The 25061-nt window shown below is 49.2% G+C and overlaps 1 protein-coding gene across 1 annotated transcript in view; it reads right to left on the bottom strand.

The window, feature by feature from the left end:
• Clstn3 (calsyntenin 3) overlaps window positions 1-19294 on the bottom strand; it is a 33584-nt gene extending 14290 nt beyond the window's left edge. Inside the window, exons 1-12 of the mRNA XM_075982826.1 lie at window positions 18597-19294; window positions 16276-16398; window positions 15685-15880; window positions 14177-14385; window positions 13794-13943; window positions 13386-13571; window positions 12689-12970; window positions 11898-12010; window positions 7435-7597; window positions 6834-6887; window positions 5934-6091; window positions 5655-5803 (exon numbers count right to left, since the gene is read on the bottom strand). Of these exons, the coding sequence (XP_075838941.1) occupies window positions 5655-5803; window positions 5934-6091; window positions 6834-6887; window positions 7435-7597; window positions 11898-12010; window positions 12689-12970; window positions 13386-13571; window positions 13794-13943; window positions 14177-14385; window positions 15685-15880; window positions 16276-16398; window positions 18597-18660 (1847 nt within the window). The 5' untranslated portion in view covers window positions 18661-19294. The remainder of the gene's footprint in view (window positions 1-5654; window positions 5804-5933; window positions 6092-6833; window positions 6888-7434; window positions 7598-11897; window positions 12011-12688; window positions 12971-13385; window positions 13572-13793; window positions 13944-14176; window positions 14386-15684; window positions 15881-16275; window positions 16399-18596) is intronic.
• Window positions 19295-25061: the final 5767 nt, after the last annotated feature.

Genomic DNA, 25061 nt, shown 5'->3' with positions numbered 1-25061 from the left:
GTAAGTCAGGAAATTGGGACCAGAGAAGCAGGGTGTTGCAATAACAAATGTCAAAACTGTGAAAGCAGCTTTGGAGCCAGGAAATAGGTTAGAGGCTGAAGCAGTTTTGAAAAGGATGCTGGGGAGCAAGCAGGTTGTGTTTCCATAAATGGAGGATTAAGAAGATTCTGTTGAGGATTCAGTGAGAAGAAATTTTGTTTTATTTTGTGAGTTTTGTTTTGTTTTGACAAGTTTCTTCCCAAGCCCAGAGCTCACAAGTTGGTTATTCTGGACTGCCAGAGAGCTCTGAGGATCCACTGCCTCCATCACCGCAATTTCCCTAACCATCTCAGCGCCAGGGTTACAGATGCACGCCACTCCTGGCTTCTTCATGGGAGGGTTGGGGATCTGAAATCAGGTCTCATGCTTGAGTAGTGAGCTCTTTACCTATGGAGCCGTCTCCCCAGCATGGAACTTCTTACAGATGACTGAAGATATCATAATCAGGATTCTGCTAGAGATATGGTTCATAAAGGCCATTCTACTGAAGTCTCATGGGGAGATGAAAGGGCAGACTCTCTGGTGAAAAGCCAGAGTAATGGCCATCCTTGTATATACTGGGCAAGAACTGAGCTGTGTTTTGCCTGGTATATATTTTTGGAAGCAGAGCTTAAAGTCAATGAACAAGAACAGCTGGTAGGGGCTGGAAAAATTTGTTTAGCAGTGGAGAGAGCTTCCTGCTCTTCCAAAGGATCCTAATCCAGTTCCCGGCAGTTCGGCAGTTCGTAACTGCCTGGGACTCCAGCTCCAGGGGATTGGATGCTCTTCTGGATTTTATAGGCACTCACAAGCATATGCACAAACACACATGCATACGTGTAAAAAAAAAAGATACTCTCTTTAGAGAGTTAGTGCAAGAAACTCAAAGGCAAATCTGAAGAAGTTGCATGAGTACCTTTAGTCAGAGGATTACAATGAAAAGAAGACTAATTTAAAGATGGAATTCCATAACTCAAAAGCAAATAGCTTCTGGATTGGAAGGATTCACAGCCTCCCAAGTAAAGAATGAGCAAACAGGCAGACAAAAATGTAACTAGATGATCCTTTGATAAAGGGATCAGTGTGGACAAGAGGAAGGTGTTGATTATCAAGACGTTGGAAAAATAAAGGCGTTCAGAGATCTTCAAAGCAGTCCCAGGGCGTGGCAAGAAATCAACATTCCAGGCCTGGGTCACTTCAGGTCTCTGCTCCCCATAGTCCAGAACCCTCCTCCCTCCACCCACTCCCAGGTTCAGCCATCCCAGATGCAGCTGGATCACCTATAAGAGCACACACAGGCATTGGTAGCATCCATGTGAGAGAAAGGGGCATGGTTCATTTACACCTGATTTCAAACGATGTCACAGAGAGCCCCAAGAGTCAAGAGGGCAGAGACAATACAGACGATATTAGGGCCATACTGAAAGGAACAGTCAGTCTTCTAGGGCAAGGAAGGTGAAATCACCAGAGACCGCAGAGCTAAAGAGCTCCCAGCATGGGTCATTGGCCTGACAAAGCCACTGTAGAAACTGTTTCATAACTGATCCCAGCAAGTCACGGAAGGAGGGCTGTCTGGTGCCTCCTGGCTGACCCCATCCCAGAACGTCTAGGAGCTGCACAAGGAGTCAAGGGTTATTTGAAAGCTTCTGTTTTGTTTTACTTTCTTTTGTTTTGTGATGGGGACCTCATATAACCCAGGGTGACTTCCAACTCTCTGTATAGCCAAGGATGACCTTCAACTCCTGAGCCTCCTGTCTCTACCTCCTGAGTGCTGCGATTATAAATCACGCAGCATGGATTTGTGGTGTGCTGGGACTCAGATCCAGGAGAAGCAATACTACCAACTGAGCTATAGCTTTAACTCATTAGTCTGAAATCTTAAGATTCCAATTAGCGTGGCTAGGGAGACAGTTACACCAGCAAAGTACTCATGACACAAGCAGGAATACCTGAGTTCAGATCTCCAGCACCCACATAAAAGCTAGGCGTGGTGATGCATGCCTGTACCTGAAGTGCTGGAGTGGCAGAGGCAGGAGGATCTTTGAAATTACTAGCTAGCCAATCTAGGCAAATTGGCACACTCCAGTGAGAGGAGCTGTCCCAATGAAAAAGGTGGAAAGTGATTGAGAAGGACACGTGGTGTTGACCTCTGGCCTCCACTCATGTGCACACACATGTTCACATACAAACAAGTGCATGGATGCACACAAAAAAAGAAAGTAAGATATTAGATATGTATGGTGAGGCATACTTATAACTCCAGCACTCAGAAGGCTGAAGCTGGAGGGTCACAGGTTCAAGGACAGCTTGGACAGCTTAGTGAAATGCTTTCTGGGCAGGACAGGATGTTTTTTTAAAAGTAGCTTTGAAAGGGTGAAGGATTTTGCACAGGCAGAAGTTAGAGCAAGATGAAGAACACACTTTAAGGAGTCACAGGATGAAAGGCAATATAAAGCCAGTAGATAGCATGGCTTGAACCAAAAGCAGAGGCTGTGCATCAGTGACCACCGTTCAGCCTGCAGTTTTCTGACACAGACATCATGGTGTCTTTTTCATTAGAAAACAGTCTGGTTTGAATTAGACATGGTAGTGTACACCTATAATTCCAGTGTGTGAGAGGCTGAAACAGGAGGGTCTTAAGTTCAAAGTCAGCCAGCATCAAATGCCAAGACCATGTATTTAAAAGAAGAGGAGGAGGAGGAGAAAGAGGAGAAGGCAAAAGCAAAAACATAAAGACTTGTTTGATATCACTGGCCTAGTCTGGAGTAAGGGTGAAGCAGAATTAAATCAACTGGTTAGGAAGGTAAACAGGGTAGAGTAATGAGGGATTGAAATTAAATTTCAGATGCCCAAGGTCAGGGACTTGACAATAGATGGGGCATGAAGGACAAAGACAGAGAGGAGTCAAAGATAACCCAGCCTGAGTGACTTCAAGGTCAGAGATACCATTAGAAAAGAAATTAGAAGCCCTGGTCCCTTTGGGCATGGGTTATTTAAACTCAATTATTTCAGCATCGGTTTATCTAGGCTGAGGCTACAGCAAATAGAAATAAAGTCAAGAACCACAGAGAGGACAAAGTTAAGAAAAGATGGCAACCATCTATCCAGAGGCTAATGTCGAGTAGGCAGGCTCTCCAAAAAATACATTGTTCCGAGTTTAAATCATTTAATTCTGCCAATCCTGATGGTACAGGTCTACAATTGCAACTACTAGAGAGGTTGAGGCAGGAGAATTGCAAATTTAAGGCCTGCCTGAGCTACAGAACAAGTTCACAGGCATCCTTGTCAACTTAATAAAAACCTGTTTCTCCAAATATAATGTGAGAATAGAGCCAGGGATAGAGCTCAGTGATTGGGCGCTTGCCTGTTATGCACAAGGCCCTAGTACCAACAAATATTGGGGGTGGGGCAACTTGCATTTAAGCATTGACCAAATGATTGCATAAATCTGACTTAAATGATCAGAAATCCAGACATTGAAAACAGTTCTTTCCTCTGAAACACATCCTTCTCTGATTGGCATCTGTTTCTGCTGTGAGCTGGACACACACAACACACACACCTACCTACCCACCTCCAAATATCTCCCTATGACTTCAGGGTAGTGAGCTGGACCAGCCACATAGTAGCCTACAGGAAAGTAAGGGCTGCGGCATATTAGCTTGAGATGGAAAGATGCTTGCCTCGCATGTACTTGATCTCCTAATCTATATAAGCTGATATGGTGGCATGTGCCTACAACCATAGTGTTTGAGAAATAAAAGCTAGAGGACAGAAAGTCCAGTGCCATCCTTAGTTATATAGTGACTTTGAGGCCAGCATGAACTACATGAGACCCGAGAGAGAGAGAGAGAGAGAGAGAGAGAGAGAGAGAGAGAGAGAGAGAGAGAGAGAGAGAGAGAGAGAGAGAAAGGCGAGAAAGGAAGAAACTTCATTTAAAAAATGTCAAGACCTTTTCCCGCTTCAGAAAAGACCAAAATCAGTTTCCAAGTCCTTAATCAGCCTCTAGTCTAGGCCTGAATGAGGCAGCAAAGACATTGACATATGCCCTTCTGGGATGCCCCTGCCAGAGTTCCGCCCTTGGCCAAACACAGTTCTCTCCTCTATGTAGCTCCTAAGTACATGGAGGGAGTGAGGAGGCTTCTTGCTTGCTGAGGGATGAAATTCTGATTTAGAATTCTGATTAGAGGGGTGGAGAGATGGCTCGGTGGTTAAGAGCATTGGCTGCGCTTCCAGAGGCCCCAGGTTCAATTCACAGCAACCACATGGCACCTCTGTACAGGTTGTAACTCCAATCCTAGGGGATCTACCAGTGCCCTCATCTGGCCACTGCCAGCACTGCACAAACAGTACGTAGACATACATGCAGGCAAAACACACACACACACACACACACACACACACACACACACACACACACATATATATATATATATATATATATATATATAAATGATTCTTTACAAAAGATCCTCTGACTAGTACACAGTGGGGTTCATACAGCTCTGATCCATGTCCACAAGATGCTCAATACTCTGTGACCTTCAACTCCACCGTGTATCCTCATGACAGTTAAGACCCCAGCCCCTCCCACAGGTCTGACTGCAGCCTCGTGATTGTGCCCAGTTACTAGAGATCCTAGGGCCCCTTTCCCAAGATAGCTGAAGTCAGATGCTCCAGGAAATTTGTGGAGAAACTGAGGCAGAGAAGGGAAAACACATGGAATTTGAATCTGAAATTGTATAGTCCACCCACTAGATGGCGGTAGCTCCTAAAACTGCCCTAAGGACCATAACTAGGGTGAAACAGCCTTCAAGGAGGAACTGGTAACACCTACAGAACAGGCACTCTGGCGAGAATTTGCTCTGGGTTCTAGCATTTCGTTCATAACAATTCCACCAGTCAAGCTCTCTTATTCCTCGAGCTGTATTTTAAAATATCCGATAAATACTTAAACCTTGAAATCCACAGTTTTTCTGCTAAGGAGCTCAAAAATCATCCCATTAGAATGCAGAGTTCAGCAAACCTTTCCTGTGAAGGACCAGCATCTCTCTGTTTTGGAGATACACAATCCCAGTCCCAGCTACTCACCTGCCAGCACACTATACAAACAGCTATGAACAGTAGGCAAACAGGCGGGCTGTGTTCCACTAGAACTGCCCAGAATAGACAGCAGCCCAGATTTGGCCTGGGACCATTCATGGCTCAGGTTCATCACATTCATTTTGCAAGAACTTCGTGAAGTAAGATTAAAATAGGCAAAATCAAGTAGAGTTCACCATTTGCCCAAGGTCATCCAAACAAGTAGTATCAAGTCAGAATTAACGTCAGGTTCCTCAGCTTCCAATCTTCTCTGTCCCATTTTATATATCAGCATAGAGAAGATCAGAACCCCCAAACTCTGACAACACAGTTTTGCAGAGGAACAGATTGGAAAACAAGATTCTGATCCAAGCCCTTCTATCAATAGGTGAGCTGCCCTCTCCCTGTACTCAGGGACGTGAAATGAGGAAGGCAGGCTAGCTCTAGTGATGTCCTAAGACCAAAGAGGAAGGTAGGCTAGCTCTAGTGATGTCCTAAGACCAAAGAGTGACCCTGGCGCTACTCCAAAAGTTGACCTCCCACCCAACACTCACTTGACAGCAGTGGTGAGGCGCAAGGGCCTGACTCCGGGTGTGGCAAAGCGCAGAGTGTTCATGTAAGCCACATGCTGCAGGGCATGGTTGAAGGTCTCCACATCATCCCCCTCCAGGGTGAGCAGGGACTGCGAGGGGTTCACGTGGACCTGGGTCCCAGACACAGACATAGCTGAGAGCAACACCAGGTGGCAGGGAGAGGAAAGGTGCTGAAGTGTGGAGGGGTTAAGGGTAGGGCAGAGGCATGCTGGGAAAGAGAGGGAACGGAAGGGGCTATACCTTCATGCCTTTGCCCAGGCTCTCGAAATCCCTATAGTCCAGCCCCTCCCGACATGCATAGAGGCACTCGATGACCTCACGGCTCTCCAGGCGACCTGAACGCACGCTGAAACCAGCCAGGTAGCCATGGAAGTAGTGGTGGATCTGCAAGGGGTCTCCTAGGGCAGGAACACAGGGGCAGGCCAGGTGGTAAGAGGAGAAAAGAGGAGCAGAGGAAAGATGGGGCCAAGGGCAGGGCTGATAGAAAGGGGAAAGGAAGAACATACAGAATGCTTGAGAAAGAAAATGAAAATATGGAAATAAAGGAGATGAGAGGTGAGAAAGAAGTGGACCTGTGGAAAGGGACGGAGAAGACCCATAAGGCAAAAGGCAGGACAGAATTTTTGCCTAGCATATGTGAGGCTCTGGGTTCTACCCAGAAAAATGAAGAAAAATGAGTAGGGGAAGAGGAAAGACACAATGAGGAAGAAGGGGAGGAGGAGTGGACACGTAAACAGTTTCTGAGAGGAGAGAGAAGGGGAAAACCACAGTCAAGAGTAGGAACATTGGAAACCACAGGAATGAGGAGGCTGTGAGAGGGGCAGTCCTCCCAGGGACATGCAGGGAGACCAGGATGAATGTGTGTGATCTTCACAGATGCCTAGACTGTCCCCTCCTGCTACCTGCTTTCTGCCATGTGGAAAGTCAGCAAGAGAAACGTTATTACATTCTTAAGCAGGAAAAGAACACCCGGAATCCAGGCAAGCTATGCAACAGCCTTCCTGCTTCCAAAAAGGTGCCCCACTTGATACATGTTTAGAGACTCTACCATGGTGTCACATGTCCGGAAACTAGAAAGGCTGGGTTGGGGCAGATAATCAGGATTAGAACGCTGGTCTCCAGTCCTCATACACAGTGTACCTGGGGTTGTGTCTGTACTGTTGTCTCCTTTTTCCTTCTCTTTGTTCTTCTCTTCTGGGAACCAGGAAAAAAGTGGCAGTGAGTTGAGGGCTGTGACATGAAGTTCTATAATTCCCCTACATCCTCTCAGGCCTTGTAGGATTTGTAGGCTCTCCACAAAGTCCCAGTCCCTCTTATGCCGTGCCTGACTGCCCAATCGGGCAGGCCTCTGTTACAGGAGACAGGACAGTTCTGGTAAGATAAGAACACAAATGGAAGGCTAGCAGTCCTCTGAAAGATTCCTGTCCTCCTTCATGGAAGAGGCTGCTGAAATTGTCATCTCTTTGAGAGAACAAAGTAGGAACTGCTGCAATCTCACTGTAGATTTATGGATGGAAATTCCATCAGGTTTAAGGCTCTGACCCACACAATGGGAGGGGGTAGTATCAGAAGCAGAGGTCTCCTCCAGCAGAGCTCATTTAGAGTAGCTACCCTGCCCAGCTGTACAGAGATTCAGAAGGTAGCCTCTGCAGAGGGACAGGCCATCCTCACTCCTCACCTGGCCACCTCCCCTCATAGCCCTAAGCCGCTGAGTCTTTACTAAGAAGGTCAGAGGACTCACCAGTCCAGCAGGCCCCAATCATGAGCGCAGGTTCCCTCCTAGGTGGATGGATGAGACCATTGTCATGGATGAGAGCGGGGTCAAAGGAGATGCCATCGGTATAGAGTGTGACTGTAGGGAACTCAAGATTCAGGGCATAATGGTGCCACTCGTCGTCACAGACCTGGGGTGCAGCGTGAGAGCAGGAGCCCCTCAGTGACTTGTTCTCCAAGGAACTAGCCCCAGCCCTGCCCCGTGTCCTGGAAACAGGACACTCCCACGTGTCCCCAGTTCTATCAGCAGGGCTTCCCACCCAGCCCAAGGAATAGTATTCTTGTCCAAAATCTGCAAGGCAGGCAACCGCGTACAGAAAACTCCATGGGTTAGGAAAACCTTTAAAACGACAAACAGAGCTAGGCACAGGAGTATATGCCTAACGGCCAGTAACTCCAGAGGATGAGACAGTAGAATCACTTGAGTCCAGGAGTTTGAAGGGCCGTGGGGCAACACGACAAGCTCTTGTCTCAAAAAAATAAAATAATAACAACAAAAAACCCACAATGTTGTAAATGAACTTTTTCCCAAGATATTTATGAATGGATAGGCAGATGACACTGTGATTTCCAAGGTGGTTTCTAACCCAATAGGAACCTCTGGGACTTCACTCTGCTATTTGTCCTGGAGTCATCAAGATGGAGGAGGAATGGGCAGAGGAAGGGGTAGAGGTCTCTTCCTTACGGAATTCCCAGTGTTGGGATCCCTCAAGGTTCAGGCATAAGCGCTTTCCCTTCCTCGCTCTATATCCCCTTCCTAGGAGCACCCTAGTCTGTTCATAGGTACTCAGACTCCACATTCACACGTAATACCCCCATGCCCATCCCCAGCACAGTGCTCTCCCCAAATTCTGGCCTTTCCACTCAAACTTCTCATGGCCACCTCAAATTTAACATATATGAGATGGAAGCCAATATGCTTCCCAGCTCCCTCACATCCCATCTTCCACTCAAACCACCAGCAGGTGCTTCCATCTCAGGGCCAAACAAAACTGACAGTCGCATCACCATGGTCACATATCCATGTGTCCCCAGGTCCTTTTGTGTGGAGTCACAATAGTTCCACCTGTTGACTTGCCTCCTCTTTTCTTCTTTGTACTGAAGACAGAACCCAGGACTTGAGCATCCGAGACAAGCACTCTACTCTAAGCACATCCCTGGTCCATCTTTTTCTGACTTTTTATTTCTGATTTTGTTGGTTGGGTTGGGATTTGTTTGTTTGTTTGTTTGTTTGTTTGAGACAGAGTCTCTCCAGGTAGCCCTGACTGTCCTAGAACTTACTTTTTAGACCTGGATGTCCTCAAACTCACTGAGATCTACCTGCCTCTGCCTCTGCCTCTGGAGTGTTGGATTAAAGGTGTGAGCCATTTGGTTTGGGTTTTTTGAGTCAAAGTCTCTTGTTGCCTGAGCTATCCTCAGTCTCACCAGGACCTTGAACTTCTGATCCCCCTGCATGCACCATGGCACCTGGTTGTATGTGATACTGATCCCATCCTCCCATCCCATCCTCCACACCCAAACCAACAAATGCTTTCTCTTGGGGCCAAACAAAACTAACAGTTGTGGGTTTCTATGTAGTCTTCTCTGTCTCAGGACTGCCATCAGTAGCTAGACACTCACCCAACTTAGTTATATCCCCCGAGACAAATGATGGTGGTGGTGGTGGTGATGATGGTGATGATGACAATAGTAGTGATGATGATGGTGATGATGGTGGTGGTGATGGTGGTGATGATAGTGGTGGTGATGGTGATGATGGTGATGATGGTGGTGATGATGGTGGTGGTGATGGTGGTGATGATGGTGGTGGTGATGGTGATGATGGTGGTGATGGTGGTGATGATGGTGGTGGTGATGATGATGGTGATGATGATGGTGATGATGATGATAGTGATGATGATGATGATGATGATGATAGTGATGATGATGATGATGATAGTGATGGTGATGGTGATGATGGTGATGGTAATGGTGATGGTAATGGTGATGATGGTGGTGGTGAGGATGGTGATTAAAAAAAAGTCACACTAAACTACCAAGAAAGTCTTGAACTCTCAATCCTCCTATCTCAAGCTCTGAGGTAGCTGGGATCACTGGTCTGTGCCACTAGGCCTGGCTGACTTCCACTCCTCTGCCTCATCAGTATAGTCCTCCCGCAACTGCCCAAATGACCATTCTCAAATGTAACTCTGACCCAGTCATATTCCTGCTTTAAGGCCTTCAGACAAGGGCTTCCTAAAGCCCCTGCCCATCTCTCCAGGCACTCCTTCAGCCCTTCCTCATTGTCTGCTGTGCCCCAGCCCCACTCATCTCTTCCTTGCCTCAGAGTTTTCATCTATTGCTCCTATTTAGATCTTTTTTAAAACTCTACTTCCACTATAGGCTGCCTTAGGGGTCAAGGATTGACTTGGCACGCACTGGCTCCTGGGCTAGATCTCCATCTCTGCCAAGAAGAGAAGATAAGAAGATAAACAGAAGGCAGGGGGGGGGGGAGAAAAGGGACACAGCTTACCTAGCCAACTGAAATATAAGCTAACTGAACTTGAGTATTTTGATTCAAACTCCAGTGTACCCTAGAATTTATCTGTTGAAAAGGCAGGTATTTAATTGGTGTTTAATAAATGTTTTAAATAGATGAGAATAAAGTAAATTTTAAAGAGAAGGAATAAGGGATGTAGCTCAGTGATAGAGCATTGCCCTAGCATGTAAGGCCCTGTATTCAGTCCCCAAGTCCCCAGCAAATCAACTCTCTCTCTCTCTCTCTCTCTCTCTCTCTCTCTCTCTCCCTCCATCTGTGTGTGTCTCTCCTCCCTCTCTCTGTGTCTCTCTGTCTCTCTGTCTCTTTCTCTCTCTCATACACACACACACACACACACACACTCCTGGCATGGTGAACAGGTCTATAAACCCAGCTCCTAGGGAGGCTAGGACAAGAGGATCACAAGTTCAAAGTCAGAGTGAGTAAAAGGCCAACATGGGCAACTTTAGTGAAACCTTGTCTCAAAGTAAAAAGTAAAAAGTGGACTGGGGACATAGCAGAGCAATGTCCTAAATTCAATCTTCAGCATCCCAGGGAAAAGAGAGAAAGGAGGGGTTAAGGGGGAAGTAGCGGGAGCCAACATCATGAAGGAAACATCCAGAAGCAACAAACGGCAAATCTCTCTATAATTTGCTACACCAGCCAGAGCTTTTGTAAACAGACCTCGCTTATCTAGTTTATATGTTTTCCAGGCTCCTGCTTCTCTTCTATTTCCTGTGTTTTTTCCCACTTATCAATTACTCCAATACAGGGGGTATATAAGAAAGGTAGAAGATGGAAACTCAAATTGGCCCTCACTGGCCCTTGTAGTCGACTTGGAGATTGAATAGACAGAATATGACGGCACAAACCCACAGTCCCAGCTCCCAGAAGGGAGAAACAGGAGGGTTGAAAGTCCAAGGCCAGCCTGAACCATAGAGTAAAAACCATGTCAAACACTAGACTGCAACTCGGAAATGTTAACTTAAGAAAGGATCTTAGTTCCTTTGTCCATTTTTACTTATCCTTCATAGGCATGAGCAAAATAATAAAGATTAACATGTATAGAATCATTTTAAGTCTATAAAGGTCTACTGTATAATTTAATCATACAACAACCTCAGAATGTAGTATTCTTTTTATCCTTATGAAAAGGCTAAAGTTTAGCTTGGCATGGTGGCACACCCTTGTAATCCAGGTACTTGGGAAGTGGAGGTAGGAAGATCAGGAGTTCAAGGGCATCCTCTGCTACTCAGCAAATTCAATATCAACTTGGTCTACAAAGAGACCTTATCTCCAAAAATAATAATAATAAAATACCATAAGGTGAAAATTACAAATTTTAAAAATACTGGCCAGACAGTGGTGGAGCAGCCCTTTAATCCCAGCATTTGGGAGGCAGAGGCAGGCAGACTTCTGTGACTTTGAGGCCAATCTGGTCTACAGAACTAGTTCTAGGACAGCGAGGGCTATACAGAGAAATCCTGTCTTGAAAAAAAAAATCAAAAATAAATAAATAAATAAATAGTACTGAGAGCTAGTAGGCTTCCCATTCAATGCTGAACCATAAGCTCTGAACTTGACCCCAGCATCACTTGGTTTCCTGGTTACAACTAAGAATCAAGGACACACTGTTAAATGGGTTATATATAAGAAGGAAATGAAATAAAACAAGGGTTAAGATAGATGGCCGGGTTTAATAGAGCATTTCCCCTACTTCCCTTTAATCCAAAAATACTTCTCTAGGCAGCAAGACTTGAGAGGACCAGACAACCTGGGGTCGACTAATCAAGGACTAAGATTGGAGGAAGGCCAATCAAAACAGCAATTACAACAACCCCAGAAGCTCCAAAGTCCCCTCTCCCCCTTGGCTCCACCCACCCGGTCCTCTCAGAGGCGGGCCCCTGTCTCACCTGCTCCAGTTTCCAGAGAAACTTGACTGGACGTGCACTCTCAAGCAGCGGCCAGTAGAGGAAGGCGATTCTGCAGCCATGGACGGTCAGTGAGTAGTGAGAGAAGCCATCCTCTAAGGGGACAGGAAAGAGGACAGGAGTCAAACACAGGAGACAGCTGGAGGGGATGAGCCTCATTTTCTCAGTGCCGTTGAGAGGGGCATGTGAAGACAGAGCCAGTCAGCTCCTAGAGAAAGCATGGATGAACCAGGTGTACTGGGCGGGGGGCTTTATGGGTGTCGGACAGGGATGCAAAGAGATAAACTTGACAACGGCCAATGAGAAGGATGATGTCGTTTGGGAGTCAGTCTCAAAATTATCATCTCAACAAGTCACAGAATCACAGGGGTGCCAAATCCTGTCCACGAAATGTTCGTGGTGGTGTTTGCTATAGTCACAGCAACTAGGCAAAGTGAGCCCAGAAGTTTGGGGTCAGCCTACACAAGACTCCATCTCTTTTTCTTAAGGTGGCGTGGGGAGTATGATGGGACATTCCTGTAATCTCAGCGCTCAGAAGGCTGATGCAAGGGGACTGTTCAAGGTGAAAGCCAACCTGGGCTACACAGCAAAACTGTCTATTTAAAAAATAGACAAACTAACAGAAAACAACAACAACAACAAAAAACCCTAGCACTGGCAACTTACAAATTAAAAGAGGGAAAGAGACTGTCCACACTGGGTAGTGACAGGTGGCCACTGCAGGACAGGTAGCCAGTGTCCCGCCTCAGGTTAGGGTCCCAGGGAGGGCTCACCGTTCTGGACTGTGTTACACACGATGGTCTCCTCCTCCTTCTTCCCCTTGCTGGGAGTCACACCATGCTTCATCCAGAAGGACAGTGTAAAGTGGTCACTGAGGCCGTCCTGCGGCCCAGCGCCCAGCCCTGCCGGGCCACCCAGGGGAACCTGCACAGCTTGGGTGCCATTGAACCAGTAGATGAGGCTGCTGTCCTGGCTGTAGTGCACTGAGAGCCCCGCTGTCCAGTTGGCATTGGGACCGGGCATGGGCAACAGGTCTACCTCCCCAGTGGCAGCACCTGCAGAGGCCCCAAGAGACACAAGTGTCAGAGCTGAGAAGCAGCAGAGGAAGAAGTGGGAAGGAAGTAGGTGAGGTGACTGGCAACATTCAACACCTCTTACAGCCTTTCAAAGACAAGAGAAGGGTAGCTCTCTTTCTTCTAGAAATGTCTCTCATTAACTCAACCCATTCGCCATTTCTCCATTGCTCCCAATCTTGTCCTGTGCATCTAGTTCTGGGTCCAGCAATGTGCGTCTTCTCCATCTTCAACGCCATCTACCTGCCCTTTGGGCCACAAAAGCCACCCACACACCTCAGCTCCCACAGAAATATAAATACCTGCGATGGCCTGAGGAGTCAGCTTTCAGAGGAGGGACAGAGAAGATGAGGGATGGTTGGGAAGGAACGGTCCAGGGGGCGGGGTACACACGCACCGCAGAGTTTCCGCAGTGCCCTTTCTGAGTAGTTGTCTCGGTCGCAGCCCTTGGCCACATGGCTGGTCTGCAGCTCTATGGTGGCCTGAATGTTCCATAATGGTTCATCACAGGTCTCCAGGCGGATGCCAGGGAACAAAGCCAAGCTCCCAGCTCCCGGGGCATACTCAATCCTTTTGTTCCAGCCTGCACAGGTGAGACAGAAGGTGAGGAGACAGATGGTAAGGCAGGCCCTCCTGTCATGTGCACTGACCGTCTGCAGCTCCGAGGGAAGTGGCCTGCCTGGAAATGTGCTTCCAGCACCTAGCCTACCTTCCGTGGTCATCAGATGGGATAAGAGAAAATTTGGGGGAAATCAAAAAAAACATGACAGGTGATTTACAGGCAGGTCCCTGCCAAGAGCCTCACCTTGCCAGCTGGGCTTGCAGGTGGGCTTCACCTGGATCTCCACCTCCGCGTCATCTGCCGCCCGCTTCTTCCCACAGTCGTACGCTGTCACTGTGAACTTGTAGAGCTTCTCACCACTGTACTGTAGCTTCTCCGTGTTCTCGATGTTACCTGAGGTAGGAAACGGGAGGCCAGACAGACAGGTCAGGGTCACTAAAAGAAGCCCAGGGAGGCCTAGGGAGCAAGCATCAGCTGGTTCATTTTTCAGCAGATTGTGGGAAGGAGGTACCAGGGAAGAAAAGGGGGGGCTGTGGGGAGGGGCAGGAGTAAGGAGCAATGCCCTGGGTCAGTCATCCGGAAAGCAGAGAGGGTGCTGGGCAGCTGGGGTCAGGGAGAAGGCTCACCGTCATTGTCGATGAGGAAAGGGGTGTTGGGTGTCAGGATCTCATAGTAGCAGATCTGGCTGTACTGAGGGGAGCAGTCACCATCAATGGCTTCCACCCGTAAGATGCGGTCATACAGCTTCCCCTCTGTCACTGCAGCACGGTACAGACGCTCCACAAATACCGGGGCAAACTCATTCACATCGTTGACGCGGACGTGCACGGTTGCCCTGCGCTCATAGGAACAAAGTGGACACGGAAGCATTAAGCAGCTGCAAACACTGAATCCAGATGGGGCGAGAGACGGGAAGGGAGCCTGTCTGCCCTTAAGACAGCCCATGCCCACTCCACAGGGCACTGAGCTGTGCTAAAGTCCTAAGGGATACAAAACCATACAAGGGGGAGCACCCAAGGATAGGGCCAATGATGTGGAGAAGAAGGAACAAACATTAGACAACACCCGAAGCCATCTTGGTGATTTCTGTCCAGAAGGCTGTAGAGAAGGAGCAGGAAGAGAATAATAGGTTCTGCACACATCTCATCCCTCTCAGCTGCCCACTCCTGCCCAACCACACATTCCATAACACTCTCAGCCCTCATTAGGATGTCAAGGTGAGGGGAAGGGCAAAAAAACAATAAAAATAAAAAAGTAAATTCGCAGGTTCCTGACTGAACAAAAGTCAAATCTTACAGAAGAAATGAGAGAGATATAGATGAAAAAAAATCTTAAAGTTCCCAGTTCTCAGGGAAGTGGCATTTGACTGGAATAAGTTGTCTGATACATCTGAGTAGTTCACCTGCCTAAATTGTGCCTCAGCCATGGCTCTTCCCGACTCACACACCTTCCCAGACAGGCAGAGCTAGGTCTGAAGTCTTCATTCTGTTCCCTGCCTCTAGCCCAGAGCCAGGCTCCCAGGCTCAGAGGCAGAGGTCTTGTCTCTCAATGGGACACTAAGTCACAAAGACCCTTCGAACCTCTGATGCCTCTCAGTGGCCCAGGATTCCTTATTACTGATCCACCTCCCGTTGTCAAGTAAGAATTTAGCTGTCCATACGCTGTGCAGCAGGTGCGAAGGGACTTGCTTTTCGTACAAACCATCTCTGTCTCACAGACAAGAAGCAAGTCCAGAAAGTCTGAGTACATTGCCCAGGGTTGTAAGAAGCAAAGAGGAAGCCGGGAAGTGGTGGCGCATGCCTTTAATCCCAGCACTCAGGAGGCAGAGGCAGGCAGATCTCTGTGAGTTTGAGGCCAGCCTGGTCTACAAAGCAAGTTCCAGGACTGGCTCCATAGCTACAGAGAAACCCTGTCTCGAAAACCCAAAAAATAAATAAATAAAAATAAGGTCGTGGGTTCCATACCCAGGTTCCTGTTGGTCTATTCTCTGCTAATAAGAGGCTGAAGAGACTAAACTTGCCGGGCTAAGCCTCACAGTCTTGGCTTACAAAGGAGAGCCCCATCTTTGAGAGACCACTGTTGAAGGAGGGGAAAGGGTTTCATGACAGATAGGTATGGCATAGGCCTCCCTCACTTGTGAGACTTCTTGGTGTTGGTGCCATCGGGCCCCTCGCCACAGTCATAAGCCTGGATGGTAAAGGTGTGTTCCTTCTGGGCCTCACAGTCCACGGGCTCCTTGGCCCGGATCAGCCCTTCACCTGTTGCCTTGTCCAGGATCACAGCCTCAAAGGGCACCCCAGAGCCATGCAGCCGGAAGCCACAGATCTCACCTGGCAGAGCAGGAAGAGAAGAAGTGAGTCTCCACATGACCCCTCCTTCCTGCCCTCAGCCTCCTGCCTGGGCCACGCCCAGCTGTACGACTCCTCCCAGACTCCAGCCCTTCTCTTGATGACATGAAGAATCAGTGGATCCCCAGCTTCCCTGAGCAACACACTCAGAGCCAGCGGGTCCGCAAGATCTAATGTGCTTAACTCTGCTCAACTCTGCCATCCTTTGCTACATCTTCGTTCTTCGGGGCCACCCATTCCCCTTGTTGCACATCTGACACTCTCCCCAGGCCTGTGCCCCACTTTCTCATTGCTCTCACTAGGAGGACTTCCCATCCTTCTCTTGTCTTCTGTCTTCCCACCCACCTTTCTCAGTCCCACCGTTGTACCCCAGTTACCTGCGTAGCGCAGCGGGGCATCTTTGTCCAAGGCAAAGAGCGGTGGATTCAACAGGACAGTGTTGTCGTTCTCCATGACAATGCCCTGGTACTCTGCCTCGATCCATGGCTTGTGCTTGTTGGCTGCCCCCACCCCAGGGAGAAGAGAGAAAACACTTATGAGCTGAGCCTCCACTCCAGGGTGCAGCCCTTGGTAAGCCTATACCCTAGACCATGCCGGGCCATCTTGCAAGAGGGAGAAGGATGAGCTACAGAAGGGATCCAGAGGCTCTGTAGGAGGTCACAGCCTTCTCCTATAACTGGATAGGCAGTTTCCATGGCAACGACCTTCCTGTGGGGAAGGGGCCACTATCTCCCCCTGAGGATATTGGTTAGGGGTAGAAAATCTCCTATGAAGGTCTTTTTGTATTGGCAAATGGTGACTAGGGACTCAAAAAACAATAGTAGCCCTTAGAAGGTTCTGAGAAAGGGCAGGGATGGGTGAGGGGAGTATAAAGACGAGGGGAGAGTACCGACCAGTTTCCTAGGATCTCAGTGATTTATTCTTCTCCCTAGTGAATCCCAACCCTACTCCCTTCATTCTATAATTCCCCAAGTCCAGCCCAGATTTCAGGCCACCCTCTCAGCAAAGAAGAAAGGACAGGAGAGAAATATATAGGACAGTAGCAGGGGGACAGACGGGGCAGCGATAGGGTAGAGAAATCAATGCCAAATGGCTGGACCCAGCAGAGCTGACATCCTAGGGGATTATGGAGCTGGCCTAGAAACACAGCAAATCCCTGTCTTACTTCCCATCCCCATCCCCAGGAGAATGCAGTCATAACCAGTACATTTCCAGGTCCTTCAAGACCTGCACACCCCACACTTGCTGAACTCTTTCACAGACCTGTGACTGAATCCTAATTTTTTCTACCTCACATCACCATATTAGTCTCTGTCAAGTAGGGTCTCTTCCTCAGGACCAACTCCCCTCAAACTCTTGAGAGGCTACAGGGAAGACACACATGTCTCGTCTACCTCTTTCTAGACCCCATCTCCACCGCTTGATTTACCTAAACCCACTGGGCCCAGCCAAGCTCCCAAAGTCAGACAAGGAGAGGGGAGGATGTATCATCAGAGGGAAATGGAGGCACCAGAGGGCTCTCACCCCAGTATCTCATGACGAGCAAGAAATTCTGATTTCTGTTCACGGCCCAACACATGTTCTAGAAACTGCAGGCCTCACCATGTCATGATGGTGACCACCATAACCCCCTTCCTTAACAGCTGTAGAGAAAGCCTCAAGATGGTGTATGGGAGGCCAAGTAGTTAGTGTCCGAAGGCTCTAGAGCCAGGAGGACCATCCTGAAGTAGAAGCTCCAGCCAGACATAGAAAACAGACAGAATAGCCACCAAGGACAGAGCCAGGCACCCCGCAACCTTGTGACTCTCCTGGTCCCTGAGCCCTTCTCCCTGTCCCTTTCCAATGGTTGCCTGCTGCCCTGTATCCATTATTCCTCCCTTCTTGGCTCCCTGGCTCTTCCTTGGCTCCCTCCCCCACTTCTCACCTTTCCTGTTGATTTTCCTCCCTCCTTCTCTGTCTCAATCTTTCTCCTTTCCCAGCCCTTTCTTACTCCTTTTCCACTCCTGTCTCCCTTCTCACCTCTTCCCTAGAGCACCCCACACCCCTTTCTGCCCTTTCTATCCTTTCTCCCTCCCCTCTGCCTACCTGAACCTTCTGCCCCTGGCCCCACCCTCCCCCTCCCCCTGACAGGCTCACCCAGCTGAATTTATCTGCTGTCTGCCAGAGAGGGCAGCTGTGGTCACCCACCACACAGCGGATGCCGGGAGAAGGGTATGGATGCAGAGGGACACGAAAAAAAACATACGTGCTCGGAATTGCTGAGTTGTGGTACCCAGTTTCTCCCCAGGAAGGGATGAAGACAACCAGACGGATCTGCCGCACACCCTTAGCGCGCACACCCAGGGAAAACAAGCTGAGGGAATGTCACCCTCGGGAGCAAGTTCCTTAGAGACAGGAGGTATCTATCAGCATGGAGGAGTTGGGGGAGGGGGCAGAGAGACGCCAGGTGGGAATGGGGACCACATACAAGCAAGATGCTAGGCAAGCACATGTAGAGATGGGCCAGAGAGGAGGAGGTGGCCCTTGGAAGTGAGGAGGGTGAAGGAAACGGGTCTGAGGAAAGGGTGGAAAGAGGTGGTCAGAACGGAAAGGACACCTGTCATGTGCCAGAGAGTCTCAACATCTCCCTCCCTCATACCCCCACATTGCTCAGCCCGACGCCCCAGTTCAGAGTTCCCCCCATCCCCGTCTATCTCACCTTTGTTGCCAGAGCTGAGCTGGAGCAGAGAGGTCAGCAGGAGGGGCAGCAGCAGGCGGGTCATGGTGCGGTGTAAAGCACGCCAGGCCAGGCGTTCCTGTCCCCCGGGAGCCTCAAGCCTGCTAAAGCCACCTTGGGGAAGGGATGCGGAGATTCTGCAAGGAGGGGAGGGCAGTGGGACACGATGAGGAAGGAGCCGGCTGACCACGCTAGTCCATACAGCCGATGCGTGCAGACCGGCTGGGTGGCAGAGATGGGGGACTTGCAGTAGCTTCTCTTCGCTCTCCAGCCCAGCGTCCTCCACTCTCGCTCTCTTCTCTCGCTCGTTCTCTTTCACTCACTCCCACCCCATCCCCGCTACTGCAGGATGACGTCAGCACAGCCAGGCAAGGATTGATGGGGCTGCTGGCCAATTGGAAGACTGGGGGCACCAGGTGCTGCAAGGGGGGTAGGGAACCAATGCGACTGGGAAGCAGGGGCGGGAGAATGTGTTAAGGTTTTTTTCCCCTGGCTGCAGTTTGGGGGAGCAGAGAACTGCGGGGGCTAGCGAAGAAGCTGGAAAGCCGTTGGGGGGGGGGGCATCAGAAGACCTAGCTGAAAGCCCGGAGGTGGGGTGAGGACGAGAGACGTCAACAGACTTGAGGGTGGCCAAGAGAGGCAGTATCCACGTCACCCACCCCCAATTCTTCATTAACCTCTTTTCACAGCCCATTCCATCAGCTAGTCCCTGCTGTGTGCTTTGTGGGAACCCGGAGGCAAAACCTCCGGCATGAACATGAGAGATTCGAGCATTTCAGTTTCAACCCAGGGCCCCGTGGGAGCCAGAGGAGGGGCAGCAAAGCAATGACAAGGGCCCTGAGCTGAGGAAGAGGGATGACTTCCTGCACCCCTTTCTGCATAGTTCACCAGCATCTGGAATGTCAAGCTCTCTCTTTTCCTACTGCTTAACAGTCCCCGAATTCCCGATCTTAAACCATAATGGAACCGCCCTACAGCTTGTAAAGCCAAAGACAGGAGCACTGGCCAGTTTGGGAGACAAGTGGGTCGCAGGGGGCAGGGTGTACAGCGATTTCCATATTCCCCAAGCCATTATGATGATGTGTCTTGATAAGGATTGACAAGTGATGGTATCCAGGACTCAGACTTGAGAGGGAAACCCTAGGCCCCAAAGAGTATAAAATGTTCAGCCCTCCCTTGCCTTCTGAGCTTCAGTCCCTCTGCCTCCTTCCTATTTGTCCTTGGAGGCCAAGAACACCAGTTTAAGGACCACATTCAGCCAACTGTGTGGGAGTTGTGGAGGCCTGCGGGCTAGACCTCCCCCACCCTTTTTTTTTCTGAGGCAGGGTTTCTCTGTAACTTTGGAGTCTGTCTTGAAACTCACTTTGTAGACCAGGCTGGCCTCAAACTCACAGAGATCCGCCTTCTCTGCCTCCCAAGTGCTGGGATTAAAGGCCTGTGCCACCACCACCTGACTCAGATCTTTGTTAAATGGGGTTCTTGAGTAAGGGCTGTTCTCACCTCCTTCTCTCACACCTCTGAATATCCGGAATATTCCCTCACACCCTGACTCAAAGAATAAATCTGGAACTCACAGCAGCTCCGCACTGCCACACCCCGGAGATCCTCCAGAGGGAGCCCTCCCTCAGGGTTCCCAAACCCGCCAGAGAAGGCGTGAAGGCCAAAACTGACATTTGAAAGTTCAAGTTTGGAAGACTGACAGCTCCAAGGTCATTTCACAGAAAAAGCTGAGGCCAGAGCTCCTCACTGGGGTGGGGGTGGGGGTGTCGGGAAGCCTCTCACTGCAGCAAAGGCCCAGTCCTGTTAAAGCCCTGGTTAACTGAACCTTCCCACACTGCATGAAGGCTGACCTGGATCAGTGAGCCTCCCCTTCCAGATAGCACCCCAGCCTGACTCCTAACTCCAGGCTGTTTCTGTCCACACTGAAAACAATACCTCCAACCTGTTCCAGGAGAACCTGGATGACTACCTGGAAGGGATGACCTCACCCTTCCAGACCCTTTGTGCTCCCCTCCCTCCTCTAGGTTCTCATGCCCACCTGATGACCTAGGATCCCTTTCCCTCCAAGTCACTGCCCCTCACAGCCTTGTCAGAGCTATTGCAGGCAGCAAGGACCTGGCTAGCCAGTAGAGAACCTCAGACATCAGTGTGGCTCTGGGCAAGGGAGTACGCTGAGGCCGGACAAGATCAGCCACCAGCACAACCACCTACTGGTGAAGTCTCTTCGCTCCTTCTGGGCCGATATTATGGAATTCGAGGCAGAAATGGAGTTTGAGGAGGAGCTAAGGATTGTGGGTGGATGGGAATGCCAGGTACTTTCCCTAGGGGGAAAAGAGGACTGGGTAGGTGAACAGGTGCCTCCTAACAATATGAGTCAGAACAGGGGCCCCTCCAGCCCAAGCCAGGGACAATGACCACCAAAGCAGGCCATGGGCTCCCGAAATAACAGTCACTGACCAAGAAGCTCCTGCGTTCCCCAGTTCCCCAACTCCTTCCTACTTCTTCCTTACCTCTTGAATGTTTTTAATAGAAGAGTTCATCTAGCTCACTTTGTCTTCCGTTTTAAATTTCTTCTTTTGATTATGTTTTATGTGGATGGATGTTTCGCCTGCACGCATCTGTGCGGTAGTGCTGAGGAGGTCAGAAGAGGGTGTCGGGTCCCCTAGAACTGGAGTCACATGTGGGTGCAGGGAACTGAACTCATGTCCTCTGGATAAACAGAGCATGCTGTTAACCGCTGAGCCATCTCTCCAGTCTCCTCCTTGCCTCTTCTCAACATCAGTCACAAGAACAAAAAGGCCAATGAGCAAGCATCTGTTCATCCCAGAGCCTGTGACACGGGGTCTCTGAGTCTCTCTCTGCCTCCTTAGCCATACTTGACTGCCATCTTTCCTGCTTCTTGTATGGTCGCCTTTGCAGAGCTCCCTAACCATCCTGACACCAGAGCTCCAGCTGGAGTTTGTTCCTGACTGTCTCCCTCTTGCCTGTACACTCTGCGCTACGTCAACGGCACCCTGCTTCCCACTGCCGTCAGCGGCACCCTGCTTTCCACTGCCCTGGAAACTCCCCTGACATTTGCTCTCCAGCCGCGGCCGTCGCCTGAGCCCCAGAGCGATGTTCTCGATTGTCTGTAAATCGTTTCCGCTTATGTGCCCAAAGTCAAATTTGAATTCATTATCCCCAGGACCCAAAGCTCCTCCACTTTTATATTTACTGTGTCTGCGGGTAGCAATCACCAGTCAGACCTTTAGCCACACAGACGTCCCTCTGTTCCTTATTGCCATGCCCCCTGCTGGCACATACGCACGTGCGCGCACGTACACACACCACATTCAGAATAACTTTCTGCACTAGTCAACATTATAGATATTTGGTATGTAATTAGTCCAGATGGAAATGTGTTAAGGTGTATATATATATATATATATATATATCACATTGTAAAACAGTATCAAAAACATGTCCAATTTTCTAATTGATCACATGCCAAAATTATGGCATTTTGAATAGTTTATATTTAACAAAACATATTCCTAAAATTAAATGTATTTGTTTCTCTTCGGCCTTCTATTGGTCTTCCTAGGATATTTTATGAATGTGGCTTGCATTTATGAATTTTATTCCTATCTTATGGCAGTTTGCTAAGTGTCTGCTGCTGTTCCTTCCTGAGGCTCCTGTTTCTCACCTAGCCCAAACTGGTCTCCAGTCTTAATCCTCCCTTAACCAGGCTGCATAACCTGTAGCCCCAGGGCCCACCTAAAAAGTAAAAATGACCATGCCATTCCCTGCTCAAAGCACTCAGTGGGGATTTGTGACACTCCAGACAAAGACCACTTACTTAAGAGGGCATGCCAGCTCCCAGTGTATCCTGATGACCTCCCAGGGGTCTCTGCTTTCCTTCTGGCTTCTGTGCTTTTTCCTTGCTTGAAATCCCCCATTATGAGCCATGCCTAGTGACATGGGCTTGTAAGATCTGCAGGCTGAGGAAGGATGATTGCAAGTTCAAGGCCTGGCTAGGCTACAGAGTTCAGGACAAGTCTGAACAATTTAGACTATTTCACAATAACAAGAGGGCTGTGGAGGCTAGGAGATGCCTGCTGGGGCTAGGAGGTGATGCTGGGGCTTGGAGATGATGCTGGGGCTAGGAGATGCCTGCCGGGGCTAGGAGATGATGCTGGGGCTAGGAGATGTCTGCTGGAGCTAGGAGATGTCTGCTGGGGCTAGGAGATGATGCTGGAGCTAGGAGATGATGCTGGGGCTAAGAGATGCCTGCTGGGGCTAGGAGATGATGCTGGGGCTAAGAGATGCCTGCTGGGGCTAGGAGATGATGCTGGGACTAGAAATGCCTCAGTTAGTAAAACACTTACATCCCTAGCACAGGTTCTAAGTTGGAGTCCCAGAACCCAGAGAAAAACATCAACATGAGCGGGGTGGTGGTGATACATAGCCAGGCAGTGATGGCACACACCTTTAATCTCTGCATTTGAAGGGCAGAGGCAGACAGATCTCTGTGAGTTTGAGGCCAGTTTGGTCTACAGAATGAGTTCCAGGAGATCCAGATCTACATACAGAAAAACCCTGTCTCAAGAAAACAAACAAAAAATGTTGAGGCGGTGGTGTGTGCTTGCAGTCCCAACACAGAGACAGGTGAGACAGGAGGATCCTTAAGTATCATTGGCCAACCAGCCTATTTGCTATATAATTAGTGAACTCAAGTCCATTGTCTCAAAGAAGGTGAACAGCAACCATGCACACGCCTGCACACACATGAACATACATTTTAAAGAAGGGAAGGGAATGTGAGTGTAGCTCACTGGTAGAGCACTTGCCTAGAATGCACAATGTCCTAGGTTCAAACTCTTTTTTTTAAAAAAAAGGAAGAAAAGCAAGAAAAAGAAAAGAAGAAAGGAAGGGAGGGAGTGGCAGAGAGAGGGAGAGAGGAAAGGAGGGAGGGAGGAAGGGAGGGAAGGAAGGAGGGAAAGAAAGTATGTTCCCATCTTCTCATCTCTCTAACTGAACCCCTAACTCTTGACCCTGCTCCTGCCTCCCTACTTCCATTCCCAGCACCCTTGCCAGATATCAGATGCCTAAACACTGATCCTCCACCATTGCAAGACTGAGCAAGCCTGTTCTCTGGGAGGCATCCATTAAGGTCTACTAGAATCCCAGGCTGGGAGGTAAGGGGATTGCTTTTTCATTCCCAAGGGCTCCTCAACTAACATTGAAACTAAGAAGGAGGGGAGGAAAGACCAAGAACTTTGACCCCCAGCAACCTCTCTTCTTTTTACAAAAGTCCCTCCAAACCTCCAGTGGTGTCCAGAGGATGCTGTCCCCATTTCCATCACCTGTCTCCCCAGTTTCACCCTCCTGTTCCTCCTCTGCTCTTCCCATGGTCGTTGTAGATACCTCAGCTCCCGAGTCTCAGGTCTGGGGGAGGGGAGTCCTGCCTCTCTCAGAACAAAGGGGCTGCCCAAGTTAGACCGGGCTGGACATCCTTTCGGGTGTCCTACCTCCAGTTTCTCCTTCATTCTGCTTTCCTTGTAGACCGTAATAACCTGGGAGAAAGAACAACTGGTATGTGTGCAGAAATGGAAGAAACTGGGCTGGAGACACTAGCTACAGGGAGAAAGCTGGGGAAGGAGACACAAACATGAATGTCTGGGAATGATCCTGCCAGTGAGGTCACAACCCCTTGTCCACACCAGGGGAGTTCACTGCTCCACCCCACCCCACCTTGTCCAGAAAAGCAAAAGCACTTAGGATAAGTGTATAGAGGAAGAAACAGAGGGATCAAGGTGGGTCCTGGCTACACTCCAGATGAACATCCCTAAGTCACGGCTGAAGAACCAGAGGCAGCCTTTCGGTTTCCCTGACCCAACAACCTCTGTTGTGGGGTAACCTTTTTGTGCACTGTGAAGATGTGTCTTTGCCAAGATGTGCCTTTGATTGGTTTAATGAAGAGCCAAACAGCCAATAGCTAGGCAGGAGAGGATAAGCGGGATTTCTGGGGAGATGGAGGAAGAGGAGATGAATCTAGGAGCATGGAGATGCCAGGGAGACGCAAACCAAGTAGGACATACTCAATGGAGGAGAGATTAAAAAAACATGTGGTAGAATGTAGATCAACAGAAGCAGGTTAATTTAAGTTATAAGAGGTAATCAGGACAAGCCTAAGCTAAGACCAAGCTTTCTTAACTAATAATGTCTCCATGTCATTATTTTTGGGCTGGGGGTCCCACAAAGGAAAGTCCTCCTCAACCTTCATTTCCCAGGAAAGGGAAGCAGAGCGAAGCCTAGAGATGGTTCAGGACCAGCCTCAGCCTCCTCCGTCCCTCAGAGGCCTTAGTTCTTTCAGAATAAGAGTCTGTGGATCAAGTGTCAGACAGAAAGGGGCTCAGTGCAAGAGTAAGACAAATCAAGGGGGACAAGGAGAGGGTGTAGGAAAGT

Source organism: Microtus pennsylvanicus, chromosome 8, assembly GCF_037038515.1.
Source record: "Microtus pennsylvanicus isolate mMicPen1 chromosome 8, mMicPen1.hap1, whole genome shotgun sequence".
Classification (NCBI taxonomy): Eukaryota; Metazoa; Chordata; class Mammalia; order Rodentia; family Cricetidae; genus Microtus; species Microtus pennsylvanicus.
Note: the sequence above shows the minus strand (reverse complement) of the source record. Positions and strands in the feature narration are given on the sequence as shown.